This window comes from Papaver somniferum, chromosome 1 (assembly GCF_003573695.1).
Source record: "Papaver somniferum cultivar HN1 chromosome 1, ASM357369v1, whole genome shotgun sequence".
In the NCBI taxonomy this organism is placed as follows: Eukaryota; Viridiplantae; Streptophyta; class Magnoliopsida; order Ranunculales; family Papaveraceae; genus Papaver; species Papaver somniferum.
In genome coordinates, this window is record NC_039358.1 from 214,689,075 (window position 1) to 214,702,716 (window position 13,642).

The 13,642-nt window shown below is 36.4% G+C and overlaps 2 protein-coding genes across 2 annotated transcripts; one reads left to right on the plus strand and one right to left on the minus strand.

The window, feature by feature from the left end:
* The first annotated feature begins 2,538 nt into the window (after window positions 1-2,538).
* LOC113315556 (eukaryotic translation initiation factor 3 subunit H-like) lies at window positions 2,539-7,332 on the plus strand. The gene is made up of 12 exons (XM_026563821.1): window positions 2,539-2,626; window positions 2,723-2,805; window positions 3,433-3,549; window positions 3,701-3,804; window positions 4,292-4,358; window positions 4,968-5,101; window positions 5,194-5,242; window positions 5,342-5,413; window positions 5,530-5,631; window positions 5,721-5,788; window positions 6,749-6,901; window positions 7,033-7,332. Exons 1-12 carry the CDS (start codon window positions 2,617-2,619, stop codon window positions 7,088-7,090), a joined length of 1,017 nt encoding a protein of 338 aa, XP_026419606.1. The 5' UTR covers window positions 2,539-2,616; the 3' UTR covers window positions 7,091-7,332.
* A 177-nt stretch (window positions 7,333-7,509) lies between these two features.
* On the minus strand, window positions 7,510-9,000 carry LOC113315561 (photosystem I reaction center subunit XI, chloroplastic-like). Its single transcript, XM_026563826.1, has 2 exons — window positions 8,713-9,000; window positions 7,510-8,169 (listed from the first exon to the last, which is right to left on the minus strand). The coding sequence occupies exons 1-2, from the start codon at window positions 8,869-8,871 to the stop codon at window positions 7,678-7,680; spliced, it is 651 nt and encodes a 216-aa protein (XP_026419611.1). The 5' UTR covers window positions 8,872-9,000; the 3' UTR covers window positions 7,510-7,677.
* Between the last annotated feature and the right edge of the window lie 4,642 nt (window positions 9,001-13,642).

Sequence of the window (13,642 nt, forward strand, 5' to 3'; positions counted from 1 at the left end):
TCTTTGGCTCTGAAGATGGACATGTCAAAAGCTTTTGACATATTAGAATGGGGGTTTCTCATGGAGGTTTTAAGGAATTTTGGATTTTGTGAGAGTCAGTGTATCTCAACAACTCAGGTGGAAGTTCTTCTCAATGGCTCTCCTTGTCAATATTTTTCTCCTACAAGAGGTCTAAGACAAGGAGATCCATTATCTCCTTATCTCTTCATCATAGCCATGAACCCCTCTCTAGAAAATTAGCTTTTTGTGAACAAACCAGAACAATCTCATGGGTGAAAATTGCAAGAAGAGCTCCTAAGATTAATCATCTTTTATTTGCAGATGATTGCTTGTTATTTGCTAAAGCTAATCTAGATCAAACAAGGAAGCTTCTGGAAGTCATTGAGGAGTTTATTAATTTCTTAGGGCAAGTTATTAACTTCAAAAAATCATCAGTTTACTTCAGCAACAATGTGAGTCCTTCCTCAGCTGAAACTTTAGCAGGTGTTCTTCAAGTCCCTATCATGGATAAAAAAGAAAAGTATTTAGGGCTTCCATTCTTCATTGGGAGAAATAAGAAGGTCCCTTTTTCTGTTCTAGCTGAAAAGATGGATGCAAGACTCTCCAAGTGGAATTCTACAAATATATCTGAACCAGGTAGAACAGTGATGGTTAAACATATTCTCAATGCCATCCCTCTTCATCATATGATATCTTTTAAGTTGCCAGATCAAATTATAAAAACTCTCAACTCCTCTCAAGGAAAGTTTTGGAGGAGGAAAGACTCAAACAAAGGAGGTATAATTTCTTGGTCAATTTGAGTATAACCAAAGAAGAAGGTGGCCTTGGTTTCAGGGACTTGGAATGTTTTAATAAAGCTTTACTTTCAAAATCTGCTTGGATACTTTGCTCAAGAAAATATGATATGTGGTCTAAATCAATGGATGCTAAATACTATCCTAATGGTAATATTTGAGTACACAGTCAAAGAAGACTCATCATTTGCTTGGAAAAGTATAAGTTCACAAATTCAGTTCATCAAGGAAAACAGTACTTGGAGTGTAGGAAATGGAGGTTTAATTAAGATATGGAAAGACTCCTGGGTTTCTGGTCTTCATGATCCTTCTGAGCCTAAAATTAATGCTGTGATTCCTTCTTCTTATGTTCATACCAGAAACCTACAACTGGAACATTGGTTTGCTACATGATTTATTCTCTTTTGAAACTGCAAGTTTAATATCTGGGATTTCCATTCACTATCTTCAAGAGGATAAACTCATTTGGCAGCTGGAAAAAAATGGAGTTTTCACAGTTAAATCTGCTTACAAAAAACTCTACACTGAAGTGCATGGTCCTTCTGACATTTCTGAGGAGATGAAAAAGGTGTACAAGCTCATGTGGAAACTTTCGATTCTTCCCAGAATTAAGCACTTTGTCTGGAAGTGTCTGAGAGATATTCTTCCAACCAAAGCGAGAATTTTACGTTATGCTCCTAATGCTGATATACTCTGTCCTATTTGTAGTTTAGCTGAAGAGACTGCTTCCCATATTACCTACACTGTGACTATTCTAGAGCAGTTTGGTTCGGAGGAGTGGGTCTACAGTTTGATTATTAAGATTCTATCAGAACAACTTATGAGAACTGGATTCTCCAACACAGTCAGGGTGCTATCTCGACTGCTTCTATAGTTAAAAGATTAGTCACAACTTGGGTTATATGGAAAGAGAGATGTTCTCTGGTTTTTGATAATAACTTTCTAGATCCCCAGAAACTTATACTTAGAATAACACATCTCTCTTTATATATCCTTGGTTCTAAAAGGAAGATTACAACTAAGCTAATCCATAGGGAGGCTAGAGCTCTTTAAACTTGGTCTCCACCTATGCAGGGTTATTATACTGTTAACTTAGATGCATCATATGACTACATTTCAAAAAATGCCGGCATTGGACTAATCATTCGCAACTTTGCAGGTACTGCAAGGGGAGCCAAATGTTGTTTTGTTGACCAAGCACAGAGTCCAGAGCATGCTGAAGGGATGACGTTATGGGAAGCAGTGAAGTGGATTAAACAACTAAAACCGGAGGTAGTAAACTTCGAAATAAACTCCAAGATTTTGGTTGAAGCTATCACTAAAGGCCATTTCAACATCAATTGGCAGTTTCACAACTTTCTTAAAGACATTGTTCTCTGTTTTAAAAACTTTAGGAATTGGAAATGTTATTATGTTTTATAGGAACTAAATAAAGTGCCAGACATTCTTTCGAAAACAGCTCGCTCTGAGAAGCTAACAAAAAAATGGTCTGACACCTAGATGTATCTCCGACCAACTCCGTCTTGAAATAATGAGTTGATCATTTTCAAATGAAATTTCTTTTCGTATAAAAAAAAAAAAACACAGCAACTCATGTCCATGCCATCAATTTTTTACAAAAGGAAACAAGTGTACACACGTGTGCAGCCACACGGTTACACCTACTGGGATGGAAACATACAAAACAAACAATTGATGACGCCAAGTAGAGGAAAAAGAGCTTCTTCAATCTCGACCTTTGTTTTTTTTTCTCTCTCGCCGTATCTCTTAATAAAACCCTAAAACTTCTTCACTCCTCCTCATCTTCTGTGCAAGTAAAATCATGGCGAATCGTGAGTAATCTTTTTCTTTCCGCTTCTATATCTCTTCTTATTGTTTGATAAATCTTCTGAGTTTTTTCTTATCTTGTGTGTTTGTGGTTGCTGCAGCACCAATGATTAGGTCATTCCTTCAAGTTGCGGCTACAGAAGAAGTTGCTCAACCTCTCAGGGTTGTTCAGATTGAAGGACTGGTAATCACCTAATCAGGATACTGGATATTCTTAATTTCTTGTTTTGATGTATTATTAGATTTGGTTCTACTTCGTAGGTATTTAGGGTTTCAACTCACTCTTAATTAGATGGAATTAGGGTTTTGATTAATATGATTCGACTGAAAGATCTTTGGTGCTCAGATTTTTTCTTAGAATTTAATATGACCACTTTAAACTTTGTTGGACTAGTTAGAGAAGTATGCACCTTAGGAAACCAAAATTTTTGTGGGCAATCGAGGGAGGAGGGAGATTAATACATTACCAAATCCACTCACATTATATAGTTGGCCAATTCGAGTGATGTTTATTATTAGTTCGGTTATGCTTGAAAACGTCTGATAAACAGCCACTGCAGAATTTCATGTTGCGGATGGGCTTTGATGGCTCAAGGACTCAACCTTTGAGTTTCTCTTTGGGATCGTGTTTTAACTTTATCTCTCTATAGCCTTTTATGTTTTGTTTGCCTTTTTTCTCCACATTAGCACGTAATCGTTCTGCAGTCATGCTCCTTTTTGTGAACGATGTACTTAGGAGGATGGTTATGAAATAGAAACATGAATACAGTTACAAGGATGGCTTTTTGATGTTAAAATTTGTCTCATACAGGCTGTATTGAAGATAATCAAGCATTGCAAGGAGAATGCTCCAGCTCTAGTTACAGGGCAACTTCTTGGTTTAGATGTTGGCAGCGTTCTTGAAGTTACCAACTGTTTTCCTTTCCCGGTATGTCAATCTTATTTTCTTGTGTTCAAGGAACTTTAGAATGTGCAGAACTATATTGTGTTTGTTGTGCATGCTTATAGCTATACCGGGAAAGGAAAACAGTTGGTAACTTATAGCTATGCCTGAACCTTGGCTTGCTTGACAATTTCAGGTTAGGGAGGAAGACGAGGAGATTGAAGCAGATGGAGCTAATTATCAGCTTGAAATGATGAGATGCTTGAGAGAGGTTAATGTCGACAACAACACTGTTGGGTGGTAGGTTATCTTGTTTCCTATTTCAGGTGGAAATCTTGCTTGGAGCATGGCACAACAGGCTCGCATGTGCATAGTTCACTGCTGGATAACATGTTTTTGTTTACATATTAGGATAAGACTATCCAAATTTTATTACCTAGACCATATCTGGGTTTTCTTATTTGTATATCCATATTATTCTCCCTATCTATTCGTGGAAGCATTTGGGAGAGGTTGTAAACATTTAATTTTAAAAAAAAATATGTGTAGCACTCTTAGTGTTCTTCACATTGTAGGTTTGGGGCATGCATAGGCTGCCAAGTAGTAACTTTAACCCTCAGGTTTTATTCACCTTGTAGGATTGGGGTATTCGTAGGCTGTCAACTGATGCCTTTTCACGAATTATAGCTGTATCGATGTATTGACACTCAGAGATGTGATGTTTTTAGACGAAATTTGTTTGTCAAAATTCTATTCTCACTTACGTTCTTATCTAAAACATTTTCAGGTATCAATCAACTTTGTATGGATCATTTCAGACTGTGGAACTGATCGAGACCTTCATGAATTATCAGGTAAGATTTTTTGTGTGTACCAAGGTGTTTTAGCATTCTATCTATTTGAACTTCAATATACATTAAACGCTTGCTCATACCTCAAACAGAAAGCCATCTTGTTTCCCGTTTTACTGACTGTGTTTTATGTCTGTGCACCCATGAAAGTTGAAGTTGGTTTTGATGGAAGTGTATTCAGAAAAGGGCAATCCAAATTCTCAGTTTATTTATTACATAGTTCGGTATTGAATCTATTGATGCATACAAAACTAAAGTGGATATATTTTTATTCTACCATAAATACCATTATAAACCCAAATGTACAGCACGTATCAATAAGGTTTAAACAGGTTACAGAACTGTAGAGTGACCTGGAATATTTGCCACAATGAAAATTTCCCATTTTCCATTTAGCCTCGGGCAATACAGATGTTTAGTCATATTCATTCCATTCTTCAATTTGTTAGGCTTTCTTTAGTTTGTGCGTTTAAATTGGCTGTTGTTATCATTAGAAAAAAGTGTACACTTATAGTTTTGGTTTTAATAATCGCCTCAATGATGTAGGTCAAACATTGTATTGCTTTTTGATTTTATGATAATAGTACTGCTAATTTTTCCCTTCCGTACCAGGAGAACATAAAACGGTGTGTTTGCATCATATATGATCCAGCAAGGTCTAATCAAGGCGTTCTAGCTCTCAAGGCTATGAAGCTCACAGATTCTTTCATGGAACTTTATCGCAATAACAATTTCACTGGAGAGAAGTATGTATTAGCTCGTGTCTCGATAAAATTTTAATGAAGATGAATAATTTTTTCGAATCTCACTATTATATCTTTTTTATTTTGTTCAATAGGTTGAGGGAGAAAAATCTTTCATGGGTCGATATCTTTGAAGAAATTCCTGTACGTTTTGAATGCCTTCTTGTTGCTTTTTCTAACATTTAGGAAGAATTGTCTATTTTTACAAGTTCATTTATGCTTCTTTTATGTACTTCTTAACAGATTAAAGTTTCAAATTCTGCCCTTATTAGTGCCTTCATGACAGAACTTGAAGCTGACACTCCTGTGACCCAGGTTTGATATCTTACCTTTACTATTCATTCTTCGTGCCACTAACAAATCCTATATATGGTAATATTACAAATTTCTGAGAAGGACTACTTAATAAGATGAAAAACTCTGTTATGCAGTGTGACTATGACCGTCTGCAATTATCAACCAAACCACAGATGGAAAGAAATGTTGAGTTTCTGATTGATTGCATGGACGACCTGTCAATGGAGCAGCAAAAGGTAAATCTTCTGTTCTCCTTGTACTTTATGAATTCAATGTTTTCATACACGATATTGTTGTAACATGCTGTCTTTTGTTTTTCCTTTAGTTCCAATTCTACTACCGAAACCTTTCACGTCAGCAAGCTCAACAGCAGGCATGGCTTCAAAAGAGAAGGTAAATTGTTGACATTTATACTAGACCATAATTTTATTTCTATATATTTATAGTAAGAACCTTAGTTTCAAGGCTGCTGCATCAAGGTCTTTAATTTTCTCGTGCCACCAATTTCTTGCGTGGTCTGTTATCAATTGGTTGGAGGACATTACTTGACTTAGGAGCTAGTGTGAGCTTACTTTACTATCATGTGCCCAATCAGTTTGTCTTGGCATGTTGAAACTGACACGATGACAACCACGATTCGGCCTTATCTTTTGATGAAAAGAGAAACAACCTAAGATTCTCAAGGTCTAAAATTTGGGCTGTTCCACAAATTTTTTCGAAATCCCTGACAAGGAAATTAAGGAGTTTCATCGTCTTTGCTCTAAAAGATGGGAAGCATGTGGAGAGTACTTGCGCACTTGATTTCAAGTCCTAGTTGGTGCTAGCTGAATACATGAAGGGTTGGTCTTAGTAGGGTACATATAGTTACTCCTTGTACTTTGGCAGTGTCAGAAATGACTACTAGGAGCAATTTCCCTTCATCTATTCAGCTAGCACCACTATCAGACATGCTCGGCATCTCTTTGGGCAAACACTACTAGAAATCGAAGTTATGTATTTCCATGTCAGGGACTTCAAGAATCTTGTGGGACAAAATTTTTTAAGACATTGACGCAGAAGCCTTGAAACTTAGGTTGTTTTCCTATCGGGATATTAAGTCAAATCGTGGTTGTATAATTTGTGTTGTACCGTTTGGTTACTTTTGTGGTTTCCTGTAAGATATGCACCTTTTGATAGTTTACATTTCTTATTCTTGGTTATACTTATTTATGGGTTCTTGAACTTTCTGATGGAAAATATGCTGAATACGAGTTTTTGCTTATATTTCTTTGTGTTCGTGCACGACCTATTTTAATATGAATATTTTAAAATATGAATATGGCATCGGTTTCATTGCATTTTTGTATTCTTCAGGGCCGAGAACAATGCACGCAAGGCTGCAGGAGATGAGCCATTGCCCGAGGAGGATCCTTCTAATCCTATCTTCAAACCAGTGCCTGAGCCATCACGACTTGAGAGTTTTCTCGTAACCAATCAAATCTCTAACTACTGCAACCAAATTAATGGGTATGCTTTTTTGTCAATAAGTTCTGGATAATTAATTGACGAACCTTTTACCTTCTCTCTCTCTCATGGACACTTGCAGACATTGCACACTTCATATCCTGGGTTCTAAACCGCTATTTTGAATTTTCCAGGGTTGCTGGCCAGAGCTTCAGCAGATTATATTTGATGAAGGCTTTGCAAGAAAGTTGAATTGAAGCCTGAGAACTGCAGAGGTTGCAATTTTTGTTTAGCCTAATAGAATCTTTTCCAGGCTGTTCTTGTGTTAAGACAGAATACTTTGTAAACCTTCTTTTGCACTGTTCCGTGCTCTAATTATAGGCGAGACTTGTAATATCTCTATTTGGTCAATTTGTGGAATTCTACAAGAGATTTTAGGCCTCACGATGTTTTATTAACTCATACAATCAATGCACATTACATTTCATACTCCACTGCTGGTTTCATCGAATGGGTTATTTTTCAGAAGTTTTCTGCACCTTGAAACTTGACTGAACTCTTTTGTTGTTAAGTGGTACACCTTGGTAGTCTGTGTTCTTACACTACAAAGATCATGACTATATCTTAAGTTCAATTTTGGTGGGCTCATTCGAAATGTCATAGACTCGTGGTTAGAAAAGAAACAAGACAAGTGCATTAACTTAATGTCGTCAAGTAATTGATAAGAACAGCAAATTAATTACACAAATATTTCACAACCACATTGTATACAAGAAAGATGTGAAATCATCATCATAATCCAACTTTCTTTCTTTCTCTTTTCGTCTCTAGATTTCTATCTACTTAACGTAGTAAGGAAGGGCAAGAACGTAGAGAAGGAAGTAAGCCCAGGTGACACCAGAAATTCCTCCAAAGAAAAATCCACCAGTGAATTTTGCCCATCCATCGGCAGTTTGCAATTGATCAGGTACCTTCTTCCTTCCTGTTAGAGTCAATGAAGGTGCAGTTGATGCATCACCTTCTTTAAACGATGAAACACCGTAGATTGTCAAACACATGCTGAGAATGGTAACAAGGCCAGCGGCTGCTAGAGACCCAGCTGCACCTGCATATTCTGTATTTCTTAGAGGACCAGCTTTAACGAATGGACCAACTAGGAGTAGTCCATGTGCAAGTCCTACTTCAACACCACGGAGTAGTGGGTTGACTGCTGTTCGGTAAGCCGGGAGGTTTGATAGGTACCATGCGATCAATGGACTCGATGTTACCGGTGTTTCGAGACTTCCGATGAATGGGTCACCATTGATGGGTTGAACCACTTGGTAAGTTGGCTACAAAAATGAACAAAACAAACAAACAAACAAACTCATTAAGACATCTAGTCTGCAAATAGTACTCAATATAACAAAAACTAGTCAGAAATTAGTCCATTCATATTGTGCACTGCACTGCCACTAAAATTCAGCAACTTTCTGGATATTTGTCTCTATGGATTTCATTGCAATATACTACCTAAAAGACTCTGACATTAACATGTGCTTAATGTATCCCATACTCTTAACATTCATACGTAAGAATTGTTTTAAAAAACCATCCAAAATTCTATAGAAAAACAAAAAACCTCAATTATAAGATCCAACATGATGGTCATCAAATTTTGCCTATCATTAACTTTACTCAAAACATTGTGTGAGAGGGAGGCAGGCAAAAAATAAGCAGACAATATCAACCACTAAGACTCTTCAACTAAGCATGTGCTTCTGCCTTCTAACATGTTATTTTCCTCATGTCACACAATTTTCTAAGTCTATGTTTGATATTACTTGAATGTTGAATTTCTCCAATTATGCAGCTACATTAAATTATTTGCTTACCTTGTCACTTTGGATAGCTTTGATGGTGAAGTTTGGGTTTCTCCTAAAGACTTTCAAAGGAGATCCTGACAGACCCTTTGGAGCTACAAGTGCTTTTGTGATGCTTGTTGAAGTAAAGTTGCTCCTTAGTTGAGTGCTTGCCATAGCTGAAGCAGCCATTTCTTTCTTTTTTTCTTCACCAAAAAATGAGTTTCAATGGAAAATACTTAAGACTTTTGTGGGTTTCTTTGTGGTTGATAAGAAGAGGTATTTAGATTTGGTCCAACTGGAGTGTTAAAGACTGTCCACAAAAACACCAAGCTCATTTCATCCACTGGAGAATCTAAGTCATAAAACTGGGACTTCTCATTGGTCATGTGGTTTTTGTTACCTTATCTCTTATCCAATAATCCAAAGTGTGGAAAACAATGGTAACATGCTACATTGTCATATTTTATTATATTGCTACGAGGCCGTGTCGCTACAAGATTGAATCTATGACATACTTGGTATAATCAATGAAGGGTGCTTGTGGTGCGTACAATCCACAATTTCAATTTATGGGACTCAGGTGGAACATAACAGGCCACAGGCTACCGGATACTCTGTATAACGTTAGATACGTTACCTATGCTGTTTTGGATGTCACCCTCCCGCCGGGTGAATATTTTTTATAAATAAAGAATTTGATATTCGAGAGTTTCGAGGTGAGGTCACTAGAATCATCACCCTCCGACTTCAACACTGTGCTACGGTGACACCCGTTCTCCAACCAATTATTAGTGCACAAAAATTTGAGTGTGAACGATTCTATCGTAATTCAAAGTAAGCATGTTCATATCAAATATGATTGACTACGTAACATGCAAGATAAGGTTCAGTTTCTTCTCGTTTTAGTAGTTTTCTTGAAATGGAAATTCTTAAGTTAGAAATTTTCAATGTACGTTATCCCAGTGACTTGGTGCTTGGTTTCGAGTTTTGGGTTTATGTTTGACATATATCATTTTTGTTAATTCTGAGACTGGATTGTCAACAATCTTAACTTTGGTTTAGTACTAAATAAATTTGACCAATTTGGAATACATACACATTAGTCGATCACCTCGACGTTAACTCGTGCGCCTTTCGTCAACTATAGGTACCGTACCAGTTTGAAAATTTACAATTACGTACGAGATCGATGGATTGATATAGTTTGAGTGAAGTCTACACTTATAGGAACTTTAGTATAGTTGAATGTCGTTATAACTTACGTTAAATTTTTCAAGAAACTGAGAAAAATACTAAAAGAAAATGAGAGGTATCTTAAACCAATTATTGAGTGCACAAATAATTTGAGTATCAAAGTTTGATCATGTTCGACTAGAAATTTTCAATTTATCCAGTACAATAATTGGACAATGAACATTAATGTTGACTTAGTTAACAATCTAGTACATTTTTGACGACATTGACTAACACTCAATCAAAAATGTCAAAAATTTTCATTTTAAAATGTGGTGATTTTGTGATTTTTCTGCCGAGATAAGTCTCATTTGCGGTTGAACTTGGCCGTTAGTTGAGAAATTCATAACTTACTAGCTTACCATTTTCACAGTTAAATTGAAACTACGCCCTAAAAAAAGCAGACTTTCGAGTGTCAACTGTTTTTGCATGGTTCATTGTAAAAATGTCTGTATCATATATGAATGACTATAAATATATATAACATACATCTAACCTAAGATTAGGGTAAACATGTTCATCTCATATGATTGAACTGGATTGTCAACAATTTCAACTTTACTTTAGTGCAAGCTAAATCGGACCAATTTGGAATCCACATTCTTACACAAACATGGCTAAGTAAGACCAACACTTAATGTTACCTGAATACAAAATATCTAAAACCCAACGTTTCATGCATGGCTGCTAATGAAGATATTTGTTTACCGTGGAAAGTACCAGAACCCATATACAATAATCTAGAAAATCCTCTGTCTTATATAGGTTTCTCTTTAGCAATATTGGCAGAGCCGGACCTGAGGGTGTGCGACAGCACAGGGCCCAGCTCTATCGAGGGCCCTTTCTCCTTTAACCCAACTAAAACTAAGACTAATCCAGGTAGCCTTGGTTAATGCATCATCCACCGAGCTAGTCTCTTCGTTGACCTTTATTCTAGACGTGTTACGGTATTATTATTACCTCCCAAGACCTTAAATATAATATATACGGCGATACCATTTGAGTTTTTCTCGCGTATTCTTATTCATGCAGATGTATATCAACAAATAAAAGGTTTCAGTTATAAGTTTGTTTGTTTTTTTTTTAAAATACGCGTTAATAAACCAGCTAAGTGTAAAAAAATTCTAGCGAATTCGCATATAAAAAAACATTGACGCTTGTTTTACAATTGTTATAAAATATTTGATATTATAAAAGGTCCTACGAAAAAAATTCGCACGGGCCCTTCTAGACAAGGACCGTCTCTGAATTTTGGAACGCCTAGCTCTATATATAAAGCTTTATAAGTCAACGGCTTTGCTACATACACAACGAAGTGTATGCACCGAGAGGATCCAACGGCAGAAAGGTCACCCTCTCTGCATTGGGATAGGGGTGAGGCATGAGTGGGCCCCACCCCCTCTCACACGGTGCATACACTTCGTTGTGTATAAATCATTTTCGATAAGTCAATCCACTTGATGTACGCCTTTTGCAAACGTCAAATCTACGTCAGGCACCAGTTTCAAACCATCAACAATTACGTACGAGATTGATTGATTCATTTATGAGGTTTTTTATTTTTAATAAAAGAAACAGGGAGTAACCCTGCAAGTTACATGACAATAACATTATTTCCTTCCTCTAACTAGATTCAGCAGAAAGTTCTTGAGAGTTTGGGGATTCCAAATACAAAAAACAGACAGGTTATGACACTTAATTGCTAGATTGCAAGCTATATGGTTCTCATCTACAGGGATTAGGTTAATACTACAAATACTATTTATGCATAATATAAAGTAGACTTTCAGTTAATACTACAAATACTATTTATGCATAATATAAAGTAGACTTTCATTTATGAGGTTATCCGGCAAGATACTACAAGCTACTGTTCATTTATGAGGTTATCCGGCAATAACACTTACTGTAGATTTTCAATCATCTACTGTTCGCGTGGTACCTAAGTCAACACCTTACATTGTAGGATTAGGCAGCTTAAAAAGTTAGACTTACGCCTTGTTTTTTTGCGGCGGATTTATCTGATTCGTCTGGATCTGACAAAAATCACCTGGGTGAGTTAGATCTGACTCAATATGTTTGTTTTGCGAGTCAGATATGACTCAACTAAGTCAAAAATATGTGAGTCAATAATTTGGTCCAATGAATCAGGGGTATTGTGTTACCTGATTCAAACGGGTCTGAATCAGGATTAGGTTTGAGTCAAGGGCTCAGTCAGATCTGACATCTAACTCGCGGTGAGTCAGGAGTTCACTCAAATCTAGATCACGAATCAGATGCAAACATAAAATCCTAAATTTCCTCGACTCCCTGTCCCCGTAAGGAATAATCCCTAATAGATCCGATGTCCTGACCTTTACTCCAAATAATGACCCTATATTTAGAAACGAGATAAAATGCTAAATATGGATACAGCAAGGAATAAGGCGCGAAAAGAAAAAAGAATGGCTCATATTCAAAAAGAGGCGCCTATTAAAAGGCCAAAAAATGCATGGCGTTTCTTGGCTGGTTAGTCAAATTTATTAGTTAGGTATATGTTTTTATAATCCAATATATGCTGTCCTTATTGTTTCGATTAGCTAAAATAATTAGGCCAAGATTAGGGATCCAGATTAACATAATTCATGCCTATGTTTTGATAGGTGCATTTTGGATACAGGAGATAAGCATATTTATACATGCTACTGCAATTCTATGGCCTTGGATTGGCTGACGGCAATAAACATGCACTTTCCTATATGTTTATGCAAAAGTATTCTTGATGCCGCGCAATTTTGAAATGCCTTCAACCGACTTGTAATAGGCCGCACTTTTTCACTTTGTTCCCATACTGGTTTTCTGATTACATATAACTGTTCCCATATTGGTTGCTTTGGCGTGCCAGTTACAATTGACCATCGCAAGTCCTTTTTTCATTTTATCATTATTTTAAAGTCTTTTTCTCATATCCATGCTTTTAAAATAATCAAAGTACAGTCATGTCTTGGTGTGATTTATTTTGAAAAGTTTGGGTTTTTCTTTTTCCTTTTCTGATGCAATTAAAGGTAAACCATAAGGATTCAGGGTTCGGGGTGTTTCGGAAACAAATTATTCACAAAAGTTGATTAATCCCAATCCATCGTAAACTTGTTCACATCATATGATTGTCTATAACACATATCTAATGCAAGACTCTTCTCCTTTGGCTTTTTTTTTTACCTGTCATATTTTTCTTGAATTGGAAAATCTCGAGTCAAAAGTTTTGAAAATATCCTAGTGACTTGGTACCAAACAAATATGGTCTTCACTTAATATCTTTTTGCAAGAAATGGACACTTAATATCTAAACGTGAAATATTTTAAGCCATCTACACGAAACGCTTCACCCAGTCCACTTGATGTTAGCTCGTACGCCTAGCTCTATGATGCCAACGACCGGTGCCAGTTAAAAAATCAACAATTACGAGGATCGGCTGATTGATGGTGTGGTTATCCCGAAAGACAATATCTACCACTGGCTTAAAGCTATCTTTATTCTTATGCTTAAATTCTTATGGTTAAAGCATAGATTTCAAGTTTTTTTTTTTTTTGAAGCATTTAAAGCTATCGATCTTGCACACGAACTTGGAAAATAAGCCTTGCACAATCCTAACTTTGCAAGCCGGTTTTCGAGGTTAGTTAGGTCCGAGGATTCCTAACAAAAAAGACATGTAAAATTTGATACTGTTTAAATGGACGAGAATGTAAA